General features: G+C 39.4%; 3 protein-coding genes across 5 annotated transcripts in view; 2 read left to right on the top strand and 1 right to left on the bottom strand.

Moving 5' to 3' along the window:
* Positions 1-4,866: 4,866 nt before the first annotated feature.
* On the bottom strand, positions 4,867-8,891 carry gltpd2b (glycolipid transfer protein domain containing 2b). Its single transcript, XM_083531216.1, has 4 exons — positions 8,550-8,891; positions 7,778-7,836; positions 7,484-7,659; positions 4,867-6,611 (listed from the first exon to the last, which is right to left on the bottom strand). Exons 1-4 carry the CDS (start codon positions 8,617-8,619, stop codon positions 6,059-6,061), a joined length of 858 nt encoding a protein of 285 aa, XP_083387342.1. The 5' UTR covers positions 8,620-8,891; the 3' UTR covers positions 4,867-6,058.
* A 1,323-nt stretch (positions 8,892-10,214) lies between these two features.
* chrne (cholinergic receptor, nicotinic, epsilon) lies at positions 10,215-16,446 on the top strand. 2 transcript variants are annotated; one of them, XM_083530831.1, is made up of 12 exons: positions 10,215-10,281; positions 11,648-11,781; positions 12,272-12,316; positions 12,692-12,801; positions 12,911-13,066; positions 13,611-13,714; positions 13,856-14,056; positions 14,259-14,373; positions 14,526-14,640; positions 15,232-15,439; positions 15,852-15,985; positions 16,076-16,446. In XM_083530831.1, the coding sequence occupies exons 1-12, from the start codon at positions 10,254-10,256 to the stop codon at positions 16,241-16,243; spliced, it is 1,518 nt and encodes a 505-aa protein (XP_083386957.1). In that variant the 5' UTR covers positions 10,215-10,253; the 3' UTR covers positions 16,244-16,446. The 2 variants fall into 2 exon arrangements, with proteins under 2 accessions (XP_083386957.1, XP_083386956.1); XM_083530830.1 differs by lacking the exon at positions 10,215-10,281 and adding an exon at positions 10,540-10,794.
* Positions 16,447-18,090: 1,644 nt separating this feature from the next.
* Positions 18,091-20,475, top strand: part of pld2 (phospholipase D2) — a 36,794-nt gene continuing 34,409 nt past the window's right edge. The window contains exons 1-2 of one of the 2 annotated variants that reach the window (XM_083530800.1): positions 18,091-18,403; positions 19,765-19,809. The gene's annotated coding sequence lies outside the window, so the exon portion shown is untranslated. The remainder of the gene's footprint in view (positions 18,404-19,764; positions 19,810-20,475) is intronic. The other variant, XM_083530799.1, reaches the window with a different exon arrangement.

A 20,475-nucleotide genomic window follows, 5' to 3' on the forward strand; every position in this document is an offset into this window, starting at 1 on the left:
CTGTTTTATGCATGGCAGGTGTGTGTGCGCGTGCGTGTGTGTGTGAATTTTATCCTACGCTTACACACTGATGATACGTATATTTTCTACACTATAACTTGTCCAAGAGTGTATCAGCCTGAAATCCCTCAAATATCAATCAACACGGTGCTTTGGTACACATATATTAACATATATATATATATATATGCTAATTTGACTTCATGTACACCAGCGGTGGAAAATACTCGTCTCTGATTGGCCGGCAGGTGCAAAACGCCGCCCCTAAGCGTCTCGATCCCGTAAAAATTCACCATTGGTCTGTTCATGTTGTGTTCAAAAATACAACATTAAGGTAACAAAAAACGACAACAAATACGTCACTACTTTTTGCCGACAAAAGAAGAAGCCATATAACTCGGTGGAAACTAACCGATGCTAACACTGCTGACGTCACGCACACGTTCTCCATCCGGCTCGCCTCATTTCCATGAGGTGCAGCTTTTTCTGCTTATTTCTATACATGATAAATGTATAAATAAGTCCTATATTATAGTTTTGCATGTATAATGGTGTATTTGGCGTAGTTTCTGTTGTTTGTATTGCTTTGCACTTGATCTAGTTTCGGTTGGTTATTATGTGTATGTGTGTGTATGGATGTTTTTGGCGTGTGCGCAATGTGCATATATAGTTATATATGCCACTAAGGGGGTGTGTGTGTGTGTGTGTGTGTGTGTGTGTGTGTGTGTAAGGTTTTCTTTCTTTTATCCTCATTTTCTCTTATATATTTTCAGGACAGAGTGATAGAAATTGTAGAAAAGTACACAAGTGGAGTGGTTTAGGTTCTGCACAAAAACAACAAAAATAGAACAGCTTTGCTCGTCGCTTTTTTTTTTTTTCTTTCAGTACTTTTCAGTACTCTGACCTGGGCCGAGACAAACCCTTTTCGCTTTTGTCCCATTTCCTTTCTGCTCTTTGATGAACATAGTGTCCTCCCTCTACCTGCCAAATCTCTTAATCTGATTGGATAATCCGGGACAGGATGGGCACGGTCAAGCCCCCATCACACACACACACACACACACACACACACACCAAAAAAATCATCCCTCCACCTCCTCCACCCAAATACCTATTAGTCACTTCCCATCCCCCATTTATTTTTATATCAAATTAGATTTTCATGCTGTATCTATGTTTCCTTTCTTCGTGTTGTGCAATCTGGCTTTCTTTATCTTTTTTATCAATTTTTTTTTCTTCTTAGAACATATGAACATCGTTAGGGTATTCATTTGTGTGTGTGTGTGTGTGTGTGTGTGTGTGTGTGTGTGTGTGTGTGTGTGTGTGTGTTTGGTAATGGATTATCAAAATGCTGCTCAGCACCTTTTTTTTTCCATGTCTACCTTTACCCCACTTTACTCCACAACACACACACACACACACACACACCCCCACATTCCTCCTGTCATTCTGGTCATCACTTATTGCTGTATTTGTACGTGGATGCTGGAGGCAACTCCTGTGCTCTCTCTCTGTGATCTCTCTCTCTGTGATCTCTCTCTCTATCTCTCTCTCTCTTGATCTCTTGATCTCTTATTCTCTTTCTCTATACCCCCCCTCTCTCTTTCTCTTTATCTGTCTCTCTCTGATGAATATTGGATACTCCAGGAGCAGATAGCTGGCTGATCGCTTAGACTACAGGGGTCCAAGTCATAAATATTCATGAGGCTCAGGTTTCGTTTATAGAATATCATTAACTGTCACAGCCATGTTCATGGAATATTATGAAAGAAAAAAGTGACATTTAAAATCCATATATATATAAAATCCAAGATTTTTAACCCAGAGTATAAAAAAATACAAAGTCATATAAAAACACTACCTCCTATAGGAGTTCTCGGGTTTCGCTCTGGACTGCATCCTTTTTTTTTTCTTTTCAAAGTGACAAACTGAGTATTTCTCCCCAAAAGTTTATCTAAGTGTTAATTCAACAGTCATCCGAACAAATAAGTACAGAATGACGAAGGTTTTGCGTCGAAATCAAGAAAAAAAAAGCAATATTATCCGCGGCGTATTATCTTTTGGATTGCCTTTTTATTTTAGTTGGTCAGAGTGTAGCAATATGAAATGTAGTATATTATAGGCATTATAGATAGAAATATTTATATAAATATATATATAATATATGTACATCTGAAAGTCAGATTATGACACAGTTTGATTGTGTGGCGATTTTTCTTCCTTTTTTTTTTTTCCCTGAAAGTTTCAGGAAAAAAAACGAAAAAAAAGGAGTGTGTATTTTTACTCTTGTTGCTTTCTCATTTGAAACAAACAAAAAAAAAAAACAGAAGAATGTAATGCTATGGAATGTCGAAAAATTATAATTATAATAACAATAAATTGTTTTAAGCTTGAAATTATTATTAACCAAATAAAATGCGAACTCAAGAGCTACATGGAAATTCCTGTGCTGTGTATTTTGTGCAAAAAAGAGAAAAAAATAAAAAAAATAAAGTTATGGAAGGATACAGCGTCTAAAGCTGCAACATCTATCTAGCAACTTACAATCACGAACAAACACACACACACACACACACACAGAGAAACTGACAATTCTTGCTGAGAATGTCAAAATTGTCAGTCATGTTTTTCAGGTCATTAATCAATCTCTCTCTCTCTCTCTCTCTCTCTCTCTCTCTCTCTCTCTCTCTCTCTCTTTCTATACCTCTTCTCCTCCCTTTTCATTCTATATGAATGACATTAAAACAAAGAGAGTGAGAGAAGGAGTGATTATGGTGAATTAAGGGTATTTGGGAGTCTAAAATAGACCTATCATGAGCAGATGACACACACACACGTAGCTCTGCTCTATTGCTGGAGTAAACTGCGCCTCCTAGTGGAGAAGTTCAATTTCTACAATCCCTAAGTGCAGTACTCCCACACCCAGCGCCACCACTGTACACAATGTACCAGAAGTCCTACAGAGCCTGTGAGATGGCACAGGTGAAAGCTTTGGGTTGTTTTATGGGATTTCTGGCCACAAATTGGACTTTTATGCTACTCTGCTCAAAGAACCTGAACAATACGTAAAATAGGATTTAAAGTTTGTTTGAGCCTTTTGTTGGTCTTTTATTTTATTGGATCCACTCCCAGCTCAGTCTGCTTGGAAAGAACAACATGGATGAAATTAGTAAGCAATCCTGTAAGAAAAAAAAAGCATTGGTGCACTTAGCAACATTCACAATCAAACACCAAAATTTGACATCAAACACCAATGTTCACCATCAGACACCAACATTCTGCATCAAACAACAATATTCTCCATCACACACTGATATTCACCACCAAACACCAAAATTTGCCATTAAACACCAATGTTCACCATCAAACACCACCATTCTGCATCAAACAACAATATTCTACATCACACACTGATATTCACAATCACTTACTGGCATTCACCATCAAACACCAACATCCATCAAACACCAAAATTCTCCATTAAAATAATCTTTATCACTCACCAATATTCACCATTACACACACTGACATTCACTATTATAAACCAAATATTCACCATCAAACACCAATATTTACCATCACACACACCAATAATAACTATAACATACCAATATTCACCATCACACCTCAACATTCACCATCACACACCAACATTCACCATCAAACACACCAACATTCACCATCAAACACACCAACTTTCTCCCTCAAACACCAACATTCTCCATTAAACACACCAACATTCTCCATTAAACACACCAACATTCTCCATCAAACACACCAACATTCTCCATCAAACACACCAACATTCTCCATTAAACACACCAACATTCTCCATCAAACACACCAACATTCTCCAAAAAAAGTGTAACGTGTAAGTAAAGTGTAACGTTCACTCTACCAATCATCTCCACACTTAGCTTCATGCAGCCACAATGGTTCAGTTAAACTATTGTTCTTACAGCTGCCATGTACCCCATGATCCCAAAAGGAATAACTCATGGCCTTAATATACTCTATGTTGACATACTTATCTCACTCTTAAAAGAATTTGAACAAACCCCACACGTTTCTGTTTGTCAATATTTTTGCTTGCACCTAAATTTATTTTCTGTTTTCTTTTTTAAGAAATGCATGTACTGATAAAGAATGTGTGCAGTAAACCCAGTACGCTTGAATATCAATAAAGCATGACCTTGCCCTCCTGTTTTGCGATCACAGGCTGATCAAACAGCGGAGGTTTTTTTATGGTCTTTGGTACATGTTCGTGTCTGGCACGACCAGACCGGCGATACCCGTTGATAGCGTTTAACAGTACTGCTGACTGGGTGGGTGTGTATTTGTACTGTCTGTGAAATCACTCAGGCCAGAGTCCAACTAGCATAAAAGTATCAGTGTGTTGTAAATAGAATCAATTCGATCGGTGAACTATTTTTTTTAAACACACCACCACACTAAAAGCATGACATGCAAAATGTATCTGCCTACTGACATATTGCACATGGCAGCATTTTCCATTTGAACTTCTATCAACTGTCTTCATGGAATTGCTAGTCTGCTAGTCTGGCATAGCACCTAGCCAGGTAGCAAAGACTCCTGGCCCTGATTTAGCATAAAGCCGGCACAGCTGGCATACAGTTAGCACTGGCATACGGCATGTGAACCGAATGTGACCCGGTTATGGTGGAGATGGAACCGTTTTCAAGGCGGCAAACAAGATATGGGCCAGTTGTTAAGTGTATTACTTGGCCCAGATGTAAAATATAGAACTGTATGCCACATATGTGTGGCAGGTGTTATCCCAAAGTTAAAATGTAATTTCAGATAGTAAGCTGATAGTAAGTAAAACATTTTTATAACACACAGCTGTTTTCCCTAATAGTGTTAGCAACATAGGTTTATTGCTCTCTATCAACCAGGTTTCATCAAACAAATCATTTTAATTATGAATAATGGTCATTTTTGATGAAAGATTAAAGGTCATTTCATTATAAAACCCTTTATAATTTATATTAACATTAAACATATTTCATATTTTTTTTCTTAACCTTTTCATGCACAAGACAAGGCCAATTTTCACACATTTCTTCTCTCTTAAAAAGACCTTTTATGGCAATAAATAAATAAATAAATGAATAATAATAAAAAAAATAAACGAGTTTGCAGTTTTTACCTCATTGTAGTGTCACACACTTAATCTTGTACCTTTGTCTTTTTGTTCTTTTCCAAAAAATGTTTTCTTCAGTTGAAAGTTTGTAATCTTGCGATTCAGCTGCTTGGTTTGGTTAATGGTTTAGAATGATTTTACTAAGATTTAAAAAAATGTAGTCCAAAAAGAAAACTACGTTAGGAACCAGCGCTGTTGAAGAAGTGTGTGGACACTAATACGTTCTTAAGGCTGCACATCACTAACTGTCGTGGACTCCTCAATTCTGGAGCAAAGCTTGTATAAGGGTGGGTTTAAAATGGCTAGATTAAGGTTTTGTTGGGGCTGACATGTGGAACCAACTTGTTTGGTCCTATATAAGACCAGAATCGGGCTAGCTATAGTTGTACATTAGGCTGAGATATGACTATACAATGGTCCATATGTAGCCCGAGTTCTGGCGACCAGACCTTCTTCAGTCATGTACCCTAATTCATTAGTATATTTGGGCCAAGTAAAAGTAGCTTGTGTGGCCCATCACTGGGATCAAACCAATTTTGCTATGTGGGTAGCAACACCAAAAGGAAAATCAGGATGCTAGTAACACCCTAAGGGCACAGAGCATGCTAGAAGGCGTCAGCTTCCTATGCTGTTGCTCACATGTTTGGTAGCCTCTTGGTGTTGCTTACATTCAGATTGTCCCTGTGGTACAGTATTACTAGCCTGCTGAGTGTCCTTATGGTGCTGTTAGCATGCTAGTCATCCGTATGGTCTCGGTAGCATGCTGTGTGCCCTTATGGCATGTTGCTAGCATGCTGTGACATTATGTCATCATGGCATGATGTGGTATCACCAACAATGTATGTACATTCTGGACACCTGATCATGCCAGCATTATGCCTCCGATCCATGTCTTTATGGTAGTGCTAGCATATCATGTTCTTTCAAAGCCACTTGAGTCCTGTTGTACACATTTTGAATGGCTTTGACCGCTCTGTTTAACAATCCTGCTGCCTCTGCCTGCGTCCTCACGCACATCATTTTGTAGAAGGACTGCCTGTCAGGAATGGCCACGAACGCCAGCTCTGCCGCCTTCTTCACCCACCACGAGTGGTGTTGTGCCAGTGTGAGGCGGTAAGCCTCTCGGCAGAGCTCAGAGGGACTGCGAGCCATTGTTTCCTTCTTTTCATCAGCCAGGTTGTGTAGAAAGAGCTCCACCCAGAGGAGAGCCCGATGGAGACGCAGTAGAGTCCTGCAACCAGATTCGGTGAACTGGCCAAAGTTCACCAAACCCTGCTCCAGCTCTGACACGATCATGGACCGCACTGAAACATAAATGCCATGTGAGTCTTGTCTGTGCTGTTTCCTTTTCTCCTCCTCTCTTTCGGCAAGCTCACGAATAATGGAAGTCTTGGACTCAATTTCTTGGGAGATTATACCCACCATTGGTCCCAAGGTATCCATGAACCTAAAAACAAAGACTAACAGTTAAAAAAAAATAAATAAATAACAAAGGAAACTTCTTACAAGAATCATGCCTTGTACATACACCAACCAGGCATAACATTATGACATTATAACATGATGAGTGGTAAAGTGAATTGATTACTGATTACTGATTGACACTGATTATCTCTTCATCATGCCACCTGTTAGTGGGGGATATGTTTTTTAGGCAGCAAGTGATCATTTTGTCCTCAAAGTTGAGTTAAAAAATAGGCAAGCCAGCCGAATTTCAATGGCTAGACAACTGGGTCACAACATCTCCAAAACTGCAGTTCTTGTGGGATGTTTCTGGTCTGCAGTGGTTAGTATCTATCAAAAGTGGTCCAAGGAAGGAACTTTGGTGAACGGCCCAGGCTAATTTGCACGCTGTTAATGCTCGAAGAGTCAGGACTGTTTTGGCTGTTTTGATCTAAGGCCTATCTAAGAACTTTTAACTAACCAAAGAACATCGGAGGAACCTGAAAAACCCTAAAACAGAGCTTTTATAGACAGGGTTTCAAGTATTAACTGTTCAGAAAGCTAATAACACTAAGGCAAATAATAGAGGGAATTCCAAGTTGAAGCTAAGTATTTTTGACTAAAAAGTATTTAACTAGTCAAAGAATTTATGAAAAACTGGAATTCTAGAATTCTAATTCTTCAATTACAACTATTTTAAAAAGCCAAGTAACCTTAACTAGCCAAAGAACACCAGAGGAGCCCTGTTGAACCCTATAACAGAAGCATATCAAGTAGAACTTCTTTAGAAAGTTAATTATTCAAAGAAACTCTGATAAACCCGAGGAACCTTCTCGAGTATGCTTTCTTTCTAACTTGTGTTATGTACTTTCTTACTTGATGAGCTCATCCCAGCTGGCTAGATATGGCTTTAGCAAAACATCATTGGTAGAGACAGGTGCAGCCTGCAGATGCATCAGCATATACGCCATCTGAAATTTCTGTCCTGGACACACTTTCAGTGGGGGTGGACTGTCTTGCGACGAGGCGTTACTCGCAGTCGATTCGACAGACTAAAAATGAAAGTGTAATACGTCAAAGAGCAAGTAATAAAGTAGCGAAAGTGACAGTTTAGCGATTGTTTTATAGAGATGAAGTTAATTTAATAGGATTAAACAGCAATAGACAAACCTCATCATCTTTAATGGAATCCTTCAGGCAATAGTCCCAGTAATGATCCCAACCACCATCTAAAAAACAAAACAGAAAGGTTTTATGATATTTGTTTGCTACAAATCAAGTTCTGGAAAAGATCCATTCCACATCTATCACTTCCTAGTGGTACAATATGGTCATGTACAGGTCTATCACAGGCAGCAGAGCATTAATCATTTCCAAGGGCATTTGACAATGAGCTTTGCGAGGTTTTCCAGTCCTAAGCTTCTGTACAACTGTGTATAACAAATAAGCGGTCAATATGAATAAGATGTTCTAGATCCAATGCTATTTTATAAGCTGCCAAACAATGAGGATTGATGCCATATTGTTGAATAGTATCATGTTCTCGTTCATAAATCCTGTTAGTATTCCAGTTTGAGACTAAAGAAAGGTGCCTGGAATGATGTCAAAATATATCATTTCTAATTAAATTTTCATTTAACAAACATACAGTTCTTCTCTTTCAATCCCTCCCACTAACTCTGACTTCCTTGTTGATAATACAATCTTTCATGGACCAGATTGTCTTCAGTTTGGGGCAATGGTTATTCCTGGGTCCCGGATGCTTAGCAATGCTGTAAAACATTTGGTTTTTCGGAATGTTTAAAATGATGTGGTAAACATTTAAAGAGACATTTAATTCTTGCATACTGCACCTTTAACGAAAAAGAAGAGATTTGAATTAATCACAGATGAAACATTGCATCGTTGTAACGTGTAATCGTTTTTTTTTACGTGTACTTACAGAGCCATCGAGAGAACAGAAAGACGACGATGAAGATGACAGCCAAGGTGGCCCTTCCTCTCACTCCCATACTGCCCTGCTGATTCCTTACCCCTTCCGTAACTTTACCCTTTATATAGATATGTTCACAGGCTTCTCCATGTTTTCCCCTATGAGCTCCAGAGCTTCAGCTTTCTAGACCATAATACTGAGCATTTTGGCTTATTTTAGATCTTTTTAACATTTTCCAAAGAAAAAAAGGAAAAAGTAGTCTTTTTTTTGTATAAGCCTCCGAGGATCTTCTCTTCTTACTTCTCGTGACAGTATGTAGACTCCAAATGTTCTATGGACTTTCTCACTCAGTCATGTTTTTTTGCTCAGACTGTGGGTCCATAGATTAGTTATGTGTAACCAATTGCTACTTATAAGGCAGCGTCCTATAGCAACCCTGTGTAGCTCACGTGGACAAATAGTGCTATCCGGAATCACCTCGGGAAGAGCTCACTAACAAGTCTTTCCTTTGTCATGTCATTCCTTTACGAGATCTCAGTGACCCAAAATGCCAGTTTTTTTCCTTGTAACACTCTCGTGGATCAAAATATCCTTTGAAAATAAAGACAATTTATGGAAAATAGTGCCTTTCGAAGGACCTTGGAGTGTTGGAAAAGTAAATTAGAAAGTAAAACATTCTCCATGATATCTCCATGTAATTTGCTTATACTGTAAAAAGATTAGGAACACCAAGAAGCTGTTGCCTAAAGATCGCCTCTGATGTTTGGTTTGCAGGAAGTATAAGAAAAAGCTTATTTCAAAGACTTCTCCTGGATATTTACATCAAATTCCTACTCTTGATACCACAGTGTTGTGGAATTATTAATTGGAATTGCCTCTATTTGGTAGGTGGGAGGAAACTGGAGCGGACACAACATCCAAATCTGCATCAAATAAACATTATATGTGTGTTATTAGGCTCTGTAAGTCCACTGGGCAAAGCGAAAAGAGGCAGCTGTTCGTCTGACATTTCCTTCGCCGCTCCATCCAAGTGTCATTAGACCTTACTGGAGCACTACATGAATTCCGAACATCTCCAGCTATAGCGCTCTATAAATACTAGTGGAAAACCGAGACACACTATCGAACAGTAACCGGAAACTCCATGTCCGGCTTAACAGTACCGCTAGCACGAGTGGTTTCTATCTTCGTAAAAGACATGTCTCTGACTATTCCCTGCTAGTTAGAGACAGTCTTTTATTTATCTAGTTCTACTTTTCTCTGTAGCATTGATTGGAAAATAGTGTTGATTTGGCAACTGACAACGTGGCGAGAAAGTTCAATAACACTTACACAATATTGAGTGTTCGAGAGTGACTCTGCAAATTGGGGAATGTCCTTTGAGACCCTTAACCCTTTTTTACACATGGCCATTGCAGTTTTTTATTTCATAAGTACTGCATTCTGGCATTTACTAGTTGCCCTTACACTTGAATATTTCATGATGGGGCTTAACTTGTTGCTACGTTTCTTAAATTTTCCAGTGTTGTTGTGGACGTTCCTCAATATTACATGTAAGCCTGCTCTTCCATAAATTATAATACCTACTGATTGATTTATGCTGGCAGACATAAGCACAGACATAACCACACACACACAAACACAAGTACACACGTTCTGTGCCATTGACCCTGGCAGTCAAAGTGCTGGTTATTTATATCATCATGGGGTGAAATGGACAGCCAGCTTTCCACTGCCTCAGGTAAAAACGTTTTGATACTTTGCACTCAAATCTGCACTATGAGAAACTTTTGGAAACTCTGGCACACTACAGTCAGTATGGCATTACCATGGCAGCATTATCACAAATCAATGCTGTATATGTGAATGGGATTTTTAACAATTCATCCCAAATCTATTGTAACTGTAATGGTCCTGTTACATTGCCGCTACTACGGTATTCAGGTATGTCCCAAGGGAGAGACAACGACTCATGGGTTACTCTAACGTTGGCCCCGATGAAGAGGGGCCAAACTAGGGGGTTGACTTTAAGAGCAGTGCCAAGTGTGGGAGTGTAACCTGAGCCGCGCTCAACAACAGCTGAAGCAAAAGGAAGGGGCAAGGAGTTACTGGCAGACAAGTTTCTCTTGGTGTTTCTTTCTTACAAAGTCTCCCTGTGACACCAAAAGTGGCGATCAGAAGAGAGTGGCGATGGCGGCCCGGTCTGTCTGGACTTGTTTGGTTGCCGTTGTGCTTGTGCATACAGTAGTTCTAGGTAGGTGTGGGGATTTGGGTGCAGCTTATATTTGTGTCATAGTGTCCTGTCTTACTCTGTGTGTCTCTTTCTAGTCATTTTTTTTGCTACTCTCTAATACCTCCTTTGTTCGTTCAAAAAGATTTAATGACACTTACACTTATATCACATGCTGAACAGTTGTTGCACTTGCAGTTGTAAATCTCTGATGTGTTGGACAGAGTCTTAGTATAGGATCTCTGCTTTAGATCATCTCTATTTTCGATCGTTTCATCTCTCCACCTTTTGTTCGGAAACAAATCACTTGGCGCATGCTGTTATAGAAAACAGAAAAACAGGGCGAAGCTCCAACCTATGGGAAAACGTGTCCAGAAGTCACTGCACTCGCTTTGGAGAACAAAGCGAAGAGTCTGTATGATTCCGTAGTCCGTCTTAGTGTCTGAGAGAATGTAAGGTTACAGGCTTTGTTTAGACCATACACTCATACACTCATTACAATAGTGTCTTATATCTTATTGATACACTCACTAGATAGATAGATAGATAGATAGATAGATAGATAGATAGATAGACAGACAGACAGACAGACAGACAGACAGACAGACAGACAGACAGACAGACAGACAGACTAATCATCTCTGATGTGATGTCCACTTGACGTCACAGTGACAAGTGGAGTGTCCACCATTCAAGCCTTTTTTTGTGTAGAAATCGAAATGTACTTTCACTGTATTGTCTTCTGACCAATCAGAGTCTAGAATTTCACAGAGCTGTGGATTGGTAAAACCCTCTGTGTGTATGTGTGTGTGTGTGTGTGTGTGTGTGTGTGTGTGTGTGTGTGTGTGTGTGTGTGTGTGTGTGTGTGTGTCTTCAGTCAGTGGAAACGAAGAGTCTCAGCTCATAGCACATATTTTTAAGAACTACAACAAAAACATCCGGCCAGCGAGGCACCCTGAAGACAAGGTGGATGTCCAGGTCAAGATCACTCTCACCAACCTCATCTCTCTGGTAACAACAAAAACAGAGTGATCTCTTTTTCTTTTATAAGCCCAAACTCATACACTTATTACTATAGTGTCTTATAACTTATTGACACACTCACATGAAGTGCAAATAGTAGCAATTGTGCAAACTGACAAGTGCAGATAAATATGCAAATATATGTACAGCAAATAAATACATATTATTTATAGTATAAACACTCTGGCAGTGAAAAGCTTCAAACAAGTCAAGCTGCTGTATAAGTTCTAGGTTTTACATTTACATTAATGGTATTTGGCAGATGCCTAAATCCAGAGCGACCTACATCTAAGCAGTTGAGGGTTAAGGGCCTTGCTCAAGGGCCCAGCAGTGGCAGTCTGGTGGTGCTGAGATTTGAACTTTGTGTGGATTTGTGTGAACTTACCATCTCCCTTAATTTTTTTTATCTCATATAGAAGAAGTTTCACAAAGAAGTCATTCATAATTGTTTTTCTTTATGTATCTTGATTTTTGGAAGAACGAGAAAGAGGAGACTCTGACCACCAGCATATGGATTGAGATTGTGAGTAATCAAGCTGATTGGGCTCGTCCTGATCTCTGAACTGTGATTATTACGATTTTTGTGTATCTACTATTTCACTGGTTTCTCAAAGGTTCATGAGAACAACATTCAGAGTTGAGTAGTTAGAAATATTCTCAGTTAAAGAACTATGTGTAATGTTTTAGCGTGTTTCTTTAAAAAAATGGATTTTGCAAAGCACAATTAGAAAAAAATGTTTTACATTAGCATTTATTAGCATTTATTAGCATTTATCAGTTTCACATTAGCATTTATTGAAAGATTTAAACATCTGCCCTTAGATATCCAGTATATAAAACTTGTTTTTTATTCTTTTCTCTTCATTCTCTTTTATGTCATTTTTTTTCCCGGCTTTAGCAATGGACTGACTATCGCCTGACATGGAACCCCTCAGACTACTATGGGATTGGTGTTATTCGTGTACCCTCAAACAATGTGTGGCTGCCGGATATAGTACTGGAGAACAAGTATGGCCATCCTCAGATTTTTCCTATAAGGCCAGCGAAAATGTACATATGTATAAATTAGCTAATGTTTTTCCCCCCCAATCTTTTTCCCCTGTCCTTTTTGCTACAGCATTGACGGAAAATTTGGTGTAGCATACTATGCTAATGTGCTAATCTACGCCGATAGCTCCATTTACTGGTTGCCCCCAGCCATTTACCGTAGCACCTGCGCTATAGAAATCACCTACTTCCCTTTCGACTGGCAAAACTGCACGCTGGTCTTCAGGTAGGCAACAATTAAGCAACATGTTCCTAGTTCAGGGGTCCTGTCCTCTCTCTTAGCCGCAAAGGGCTGGTGTGAGTGCAGGTTTTCCTTCCAGAACCCACTTGTTTAAACCCAATTTGGTGTCACTTTCAATGGACTTGGATTTGGAATGAAAAGCTGTTAAAGATAAGAACAGGAGCCATTGATTTAATTCTACTTAGTCAAGCAAGCATTATTAGCTTTTCCCATTTGAGGGTTTTTTCCCACCAAGGTGACACTCAGGGCACTTTGGGAATGAGTTTGAGTGCTTGTTTTTAGGGAAAAAATTTTTAATTGTTAAGACAAAAAAGTGACAAAAATGACAGAAATCATCTGATAATTGAAAATCTTGATAAGTTAAATATCTAAACGTTGTGCCCAAACAAATGGAATGTTCTCCTGCTTACTACTGAATGAATATTTGGCCATAAATACTCAGTCAACACATCCAAAAAAATCATGGCAGGCGTCAAAGAAACCATCGTCAGGATCACAAACCTATTGCCTTTTCTTCTGTATTTGTTAGGTCTCAGACATACAGCGCTAACGAGATCAACTTGATCTTGGCCGTCGATTCGGAGACCAACAAGTCCATCGAGTGGGTGGATATCGACCCTGAAGCCTTCACTGGTAACACAAACACACAAATCGAATGCTTTTAGACGAGTCGCATGTCCTGGAGGAAGAAAAACACTAGCATGTTCTAGTTAAGCAGGTATCTATGCGGTAAGAAATGTACACCAGCCAGCGCTAAGTCATGTGTCCCTGCAGAAAACGGTGAGTGGGCCATCAAGCATCGGCCAGCGCGCAAACTCACCAACCCACGCTACACACCAGATGACCTGGAGTACCAGGAGATCTATTTCAACCTTATTATCCAGAGAAAACCCCTGTTCTACATCATCAACATCATTCTGCCCTGCTCGCTCATCTCCTCGCTAGTCGTACTCGCCTACTTCATGCCTGCTAAAGGTGTGTGTGTGTGTGTGTGTGTGTGTGTGTGTGTGTGTGTGTGTGTGTGAAATTTCCATCCTTTTGCACTCGTTCTTCCTTTCATCTTTCTCTCCTTTATTTATTTATTTATTTATTTATTTATTTATTTATTTATTTATTTATTTATTTTTGTTTCTTTTTCTCTTTCTTTCTCTCTGACTTTCTCCACCTGCCTTTCTAGCGGGAGGACAAAAGATAACCGTGTCCATCTCCGTCCTCCTCGCCCAAACTGTCTTCCTCTTTCTGATTGCTCAGAAGGTTCCGGAAACGTCCCTCTCTGTACCTCTTATAGGAAAGTGAGTCTCTGTGTGGGAATTTTGCGTGTCCTCTAACTCATTTGTCCTGCATGCTGCTGGAACACAAACAATAATCATTGTTCCAAAAAAAGCATGGGATCGGGGGGTTTCATTTCTGTTTGGGATAATAGTGTGGACATTTTTCTTCTTAGGTACCTGATCTTCGTCATGTCCGTCACCACAGTCATCGTCACAAACTGCATCATTGTTCTCAACTACTCCTGCCGGACCCCGAGCACACACACCATGAATCGCAAAATCAAACAAGTAGGCCTTCAGTATACGTACGTCCTTTATAATGTGCTAGAGACATGGACACTATATGGACAAAAGTGTTGGGACACCTGATTTTTCCAGACAGATGTGGTTCTTACCATGAGAAACAAGTTGGAGGGAGATCATTGTATAGGAATCTTTTTCCTCTCACTTAAACTAGGAGACCCAAAACCATGACAGTACCCCTGTGCACAAAGCCAGCTCCATGAAGATATGCTTCACATGGGTTGGACCGGAAGATCTTCCTCAACCATATTAAACACCTTTGGGAGGAACGTGAATGCTGACTGCACCCCAGGCCTCCTCACTTCACCTACATCCATACCCGACTTTACTAACACCCTTGTGGCTGAATGAACATCCACAAATCTCCCCAGAACATCTTCCAATTCCAATTGGAGGTTCTTATAATCGCAAATGAGGATTAAATGTAAGGTTTACAAAAAAAGCACATACAAATCTGATGCTCAGGTGTCCACAAACTTTTCTCATATAGTGTATAGAATCAGTAGAGTATATCACTAGATGTGTATAATACAATTGTGTAATATATTTACAACTTATTGGTCATTTTTCTGTCAGATTTTCTTGGAGGTGATCCCTCGGTTCCTGGGTATGACCTCACTGGTGGACGAGGGAGAGGACGCCGGAGGGATGGATGGAGTGAGGGAGAGAAGACGCAGCTCGTTTGGCTTGATGCAGCGGGCGGAGGAGTACGTGCTGAAACAGCCGAGGAGCGAGATGATGTTCGACAAGCAGAGAGAGAGACACGGACTCACACGGTCAATCGGTACACACCTGTTCCAATCGAGATTTGGTAGACAGACAGGCGGAAGAATGATTGACAAACAGATGGATGAATGGATAAATGGATGGATGGATGAATGAAAAAGACATACATCTAGAAAGAAAGAAAGTTGAATGATAGACAGAGAAACAGATTAACCAGAGACAGATAGATGGAGTGATAGATAAAAGCTGGACAGACAGACAAGAAAGTAAATAAGTGACAGAAATACTAGATAGACAGAGGGAGTATAGACAGAGTGACTAACAGACAGACAGGTGTATGATAGATAGGAATATATGCAATATATATTTTTTATTTATTTATTTACAGATAAAGCTAATATTGCATTGAACACGACGCATCCTGTTAATGCGCATGCGCGTGTGTCTTGTGCGTGTTTGTCTCCCTCTAGTGGACGCTATCGATGTGAGCACCACTGCAAGCCTGTATAAGAGTTTGGCCCACGCAGCACCAGAGATTAAAGAGTGTGTGGACGCCTGTAACTTCATCGCAGAGAACACAAGGGAGCAGAATGACATTGGTTCAGTAAGTGTGTGTGTGTTTGGGGGTGTGTGTATCTATGTAACATCAATTTGTTAATATATGATCATTTCTCTTCTCATTTCTCATCTTTAGGAGATGGAGAGCTGGGTGCTGATTGGCAAGATGATCGACAAAGTCTGCTTCTGGGTGGCCATGTTGCTCTTTTCCATCGGGACGGTGGCCATTTTCCTCATGGGCCATTTCAACCAGGTCCCCGAGTACCCTTTCTCCTGGGAGAATAAAAAATACGCTCCTGAGTAAAGCGCCAGTCGTCAATGTCTCATCCTGCTCGCACAGAGACATTGAAAGAGATACAGAAACGCACACAGATACAAAGCACAAACATGGTGTTAGACATTTTCAGACAAACGATGAGCGTTTTATGAGCATTAAATGATGCCTGAGTTTTTGTCAGGAGTCCAAGGAAGCGTAACAATGCAGAAAAAAAATGTTGTCCCAAACCACATTCTTTTAATGGCATGTTGAAATCAGCGCTCCACCTACAGAAACTATGGCCTCCTCTTCTCACGTGGCATTTGGAGGTGCAGTTTGTAATGTAATTTAAAGATTGTTTAAATGTGTGGTCCTGCTTCATATGTTTAAAACTTACGTTTACATTTTGCTTCAGGCCTCCATTTTTGTCAGCTGGGAGAACGAGGCACTTAATGATCATTTGAATAGAGGATATGGGGTTTAGATCAGGTTGGGGATTGATTTGTTTTGTGCTTCGCAATGATGGAAAAGTGCTTCTTTAATATTTGATTTCAGACACATGGTGATGCTTCTAGATTCTTTTCAGAAATGCTAAAAAAAAAAGTGGTTTATTTGTTGTTTTGGTGAATTGATCCACACAGTGTATGGTGTGGGTTTTTTTGTTTTAGTTTTTTTTTTTAATACACTGATTGCTTTTACAAAACTTCCCCCATTCTCCTGCTTTTTGATTTATTTATCAGCGACTGAATCGCTCAAATAATGTCTTTTATTTAAATCGATTTTTTATAATGAGACTGGAAGGGAAATGACTTGGGTTTGTGTCAGGGTTTCTTTTTCTTCATGTATTTAATCTCAGTCAGTTGCATTTATTTGGTGTAAATTATTCCTAAAGATGAATCTGTCCATATTACTTACACTTGGTGGACAAAAGAATAAAAATCAGGTGCAAATGAAGATGAAATCCAGAATATAAGACTGAGGGAAATGGTTTAGTAGATCAGTAGTGTAGAATTTCGAGTTACTTCATCAAATTAAAGGACTATATATATATATATATATATATATATATATATATATATATATATATATATATATATATATATATATATATAGCTTTAATATTCTCCAATTGATTGAATACTGCTTCTTAAGATTACAGCAAAACAAATATATGATTATTGAACCCATTTCTGAATATTATCAACTTTTTTTTCCTCGAGCTTGTAGTTTTTTATAGTACTGGCAGACAAGTTTGTTTTCTTGCTTTCTGTTGCTTCTAGAGCAGGTTATGACCTTCAGCTTGATCTGAGGATGAATAACTTGACATTTTGGTTTGTTGTGATCTTATAATGTAATATACAGGACAAATTATATAGGAAATACTTCATGATGTGACTACGAGATATTTCCACTTGCTAATATGACTTGTTTTCAGGCATTAATATTAACTATTACTGCGACTACTACTAATCATAATGAATTTTTATTTATTTATTTATATTTCTGTTGTATAGAAGAAGTTCTTTAAACCCTGTGAGGACTTTTGATTCGACCCACCATGCGATATATGAAAAAGAAAACATAAAAGAGGGAGAAATGCAATGCAATGTTTATTTCTAATTTCAGATTTAACACATTTTTACATATTTTTTTAAGTTTTGAAATGTTTATGAAAATGACGTAGAGAATAGAAGTAAATGGTTTTAGGGGAGAAAAAACTTTTGGAAATTTTCATTCTATTGGTTTTACCGATTTCAATGTTATTGATCTCTAAATATTATACAATCATGAATTAAAAAAATAACTAATTTTAATAAAATACAGTTTAGTATATTATAACATTCACTTTTACTCATATGGCTTTCAATCACGGTTGATTTTTGGCCCTTCAGAAGGAAAAAGTTTGGGCCCCTCGGATCTATAATTAGTTTCTAATTAGTGTAATTAGTTTATATCGCATGCGAATACGGAATGTGAAAGTGCGCATGCGCGCCATGGCGGCGCTGCTATTCCGGGGTTTACGGTAGAAACGGCAGCTGAAGTTCGCCTACGTCGCGCGTGAGAGCGCGCTGACTCCTGCCTCCTGCCTGCTGCCTGGGTGTAGCGATGGAACTCCTAAAGTTGGAGGATTCCGGGAATGTCCGTGGTTCCTGCTGATGTTAGACGGATAGAAGCTCCTTCTTATCTCTTCCCAGACATCATCTGCAGGTGAGTACTAACCGCTGGAAAAGTTCCTCCTGCGCGAGAACAGCTGGAGGATCGAAAGCACGCGATGCCGTTTCTCGGTCATCTGGCGTGAGTGCGCGCGCCTTCAGGAAATAAAGCTGGGCTTGATTTTTTTTTTTTTTTTTTTTTTTTTTTGGGGGGAATTCCATTGATTGCGTTCAGACCAAAAATGTGTGGTGCCTTTATTCATGGTGGGAGAATAAAAATGTGACTGGGATTAGGAATAAGACTAGGACTAGGAATAGCACTGGAGTAGGAATCAGACTGGATTGGGAATAAGACTAGGACTAGGAATAGCACTGGATTAGGAATGGCACTGGATTAAGGAATGAGACTGAATTAAGAATGAGACTGGGATTAAAAATGTCATTAGGATTAGGAATGGGACTGGATTAGGAATGGGACTGGATTAGGAATGGGACAGGGATTAGGAATAAAACTGGATTTAAAATGGGATTGGGAATAAAACTGGATTAGGAATGGGACTGTGATTTGGAATGAGATTGAATTAGCAATTGGACTGGGATTAGGAATGAGATTCGGATTAGGAATTTGATTCGGATATGGAAGGGACTTGGATTAGGATTGAGACTGGATTAGGAATATGACTGGGATTAGGATTAGGATTGAGACTGGAATTAGGAATAGGACTGGGATTCGGAAAGGAAAGGGGACTGAAGCTGAATGTGGGATGAGAAAATAAACTGAAGAGAAGAAACTTTAGAATGTTTATGGAGCCTCACAATCCAGTGGAGTGTCTATGAGCAGGGTGTTTATGGAATTCTGGATGAATGGTGTAGGAAGAGACGGAGATCCTGAGCAGGTACGGCATCCGTTCTAACAAACAGGAAAAGTGTTGGAGTGTAAAAAAGAGAGAGAGAGAGAGAGAGAGAGAGAGTGTGTGTGTGTGTGTGTGTGTGTGTGTGTGTGTGTGTGTGTGTGTGTGTGCTGAGCGGTTGCCTGTTGCTGAGTTTTTTATCTGGCAACCGGACAGATTTCATGTCAGGCTTTAGGGGATTCTCATCAGCACCGTGTCTCACATCTGTAAGATTAATATAAAATTAGGATTTAATGAGTGCATTTCGAAATGGATCCAAAACAGGGACAAGTTCAGACTAAGGTCAAATACACAAAAAAGAGCATCTCTGAGCACCACTTCTTATTCCAGAGGGGTGTTTTAAACCTATAAGAGGACAAAGTTCATGCCATCGTCAGTCTTGTTTTTGGTCCCTTTTTTTTTTTTTATCCAGAATCATATCTTCAGTGTCGTCTTTTTTTTTACTTTTCTGGTAAAAGTATTCGAAGAAGTTCGAGTCTAAAAAAGTTCTTCTCTTCTGTTTCAGAGCTTAAAGAACTCTGTAGGGATCCGATCGAACCGCGCATTCGAGGTACACGCCGCACGAGTCGGCCGTTTAAAGCTCCGATATCCATATAGGAAAAGCCGTTGCCATAGCGATTGCATTCGGAGGCCACCCACATGCGAAGTGTTTCTCGTGGACTCACACCATTGTGTATGCTTCTCTATTTTTTTGGGCTCCTCTCCTCCTTGTGTACTTCTTCGCTTTCATCTATCCCTTGTTTTCTTCTCTTATGCCTTCTCTCTCTCTTTCTTTCTTTCTCTCTCTCTCTCTTTCTCTCTGGCTACGTTGCAAATGTTTGCATATTAGACTGATGTGTTGGGGAATGTGGCAGGATTGTTGTGCTTGCTCACTCACAGGGATGCTTTTCTAGGAAAATAAACAGTGCAGTCAGTTTATTTTTTCAATGACATAATGTCCTGAAGTTTATAAAACACACACACACACACACACACACACACACACACACACACACACACACATACAGTTTTGGACCATCTGTAAAACAAACAATCATCAAGCATCTATAAACAGTCATTTCTTCACACACCTCTTATTTTCTTTAAAGGAAAAAAAGTTCATGACAGACGTCTTGATGTCTCCTTAAGACCTACTGAGCATATTCACTATATGGACAAAAGTATCTGGACACCTGATTTTGTATGTGGTTTGGTTGCCAGATTGTACCAGATGTTT

The sequence above is a fragment of the Silurus aristotelis genome, assembly GCF_946808225.1.
Source record: "Silurus aristotelis genome assembly, chromosome: 26".
Classification (NCBI taxonomy): domain Eukaryota; kingdom Metazoa; phylum Chordata; class Actinopteri; order Siluriformes; family Siluridae; genus Silurus; species Silurus aristotelis.

Excerpts from the sequence above, each read along its gene's own strand:
- gltpd2b (XM_083531216.1), bottom strand. The coding sequence starts at position 8,619 with ATGGGAGTGAGAGGAAGGGCCACCTTGGCTGTCATCTTCATCGTCGTC. Across the intron at positions 7,660-7,777 it reads ATTCCATTAAAGATGATGAG|TCTGTCGAATCGACTGCGAG; the intron begins GTTTGTCTATTG and ends TTTCATTTTTAG. Across the intron at positions 6,612-7,483 it reads AGCTGGGATGAGCTCATCAA|GTTCATGGATACCTTGGGAC; the intron begins GTAAGAAAGTAC and ends CTTTGTTTTTAG.
- chrne (XM_083530830.1), top strand. The coding sequence starts at position 10,731 with ATGGCGGCCCGGTCTGTCTGGACTTGTTTGGTTGCCGTTGTGCTTGTG. Across the intron at positions 11,782-12,271 it reads TCACCAACCTCATCTCTCTG|AACGAGAAAGAGGAGACTCT; the intron begins GTAACAACAAAA and ends GATTTTTGGAAG. Across the intron at positions 14,374-14,525 it reads TCTGTACCTCTTATAGGAAA|GTACCTGATCTTCGTCATGT; the intron begins GTGAGTCTCTGT and ends TTTTCTTCTTAG.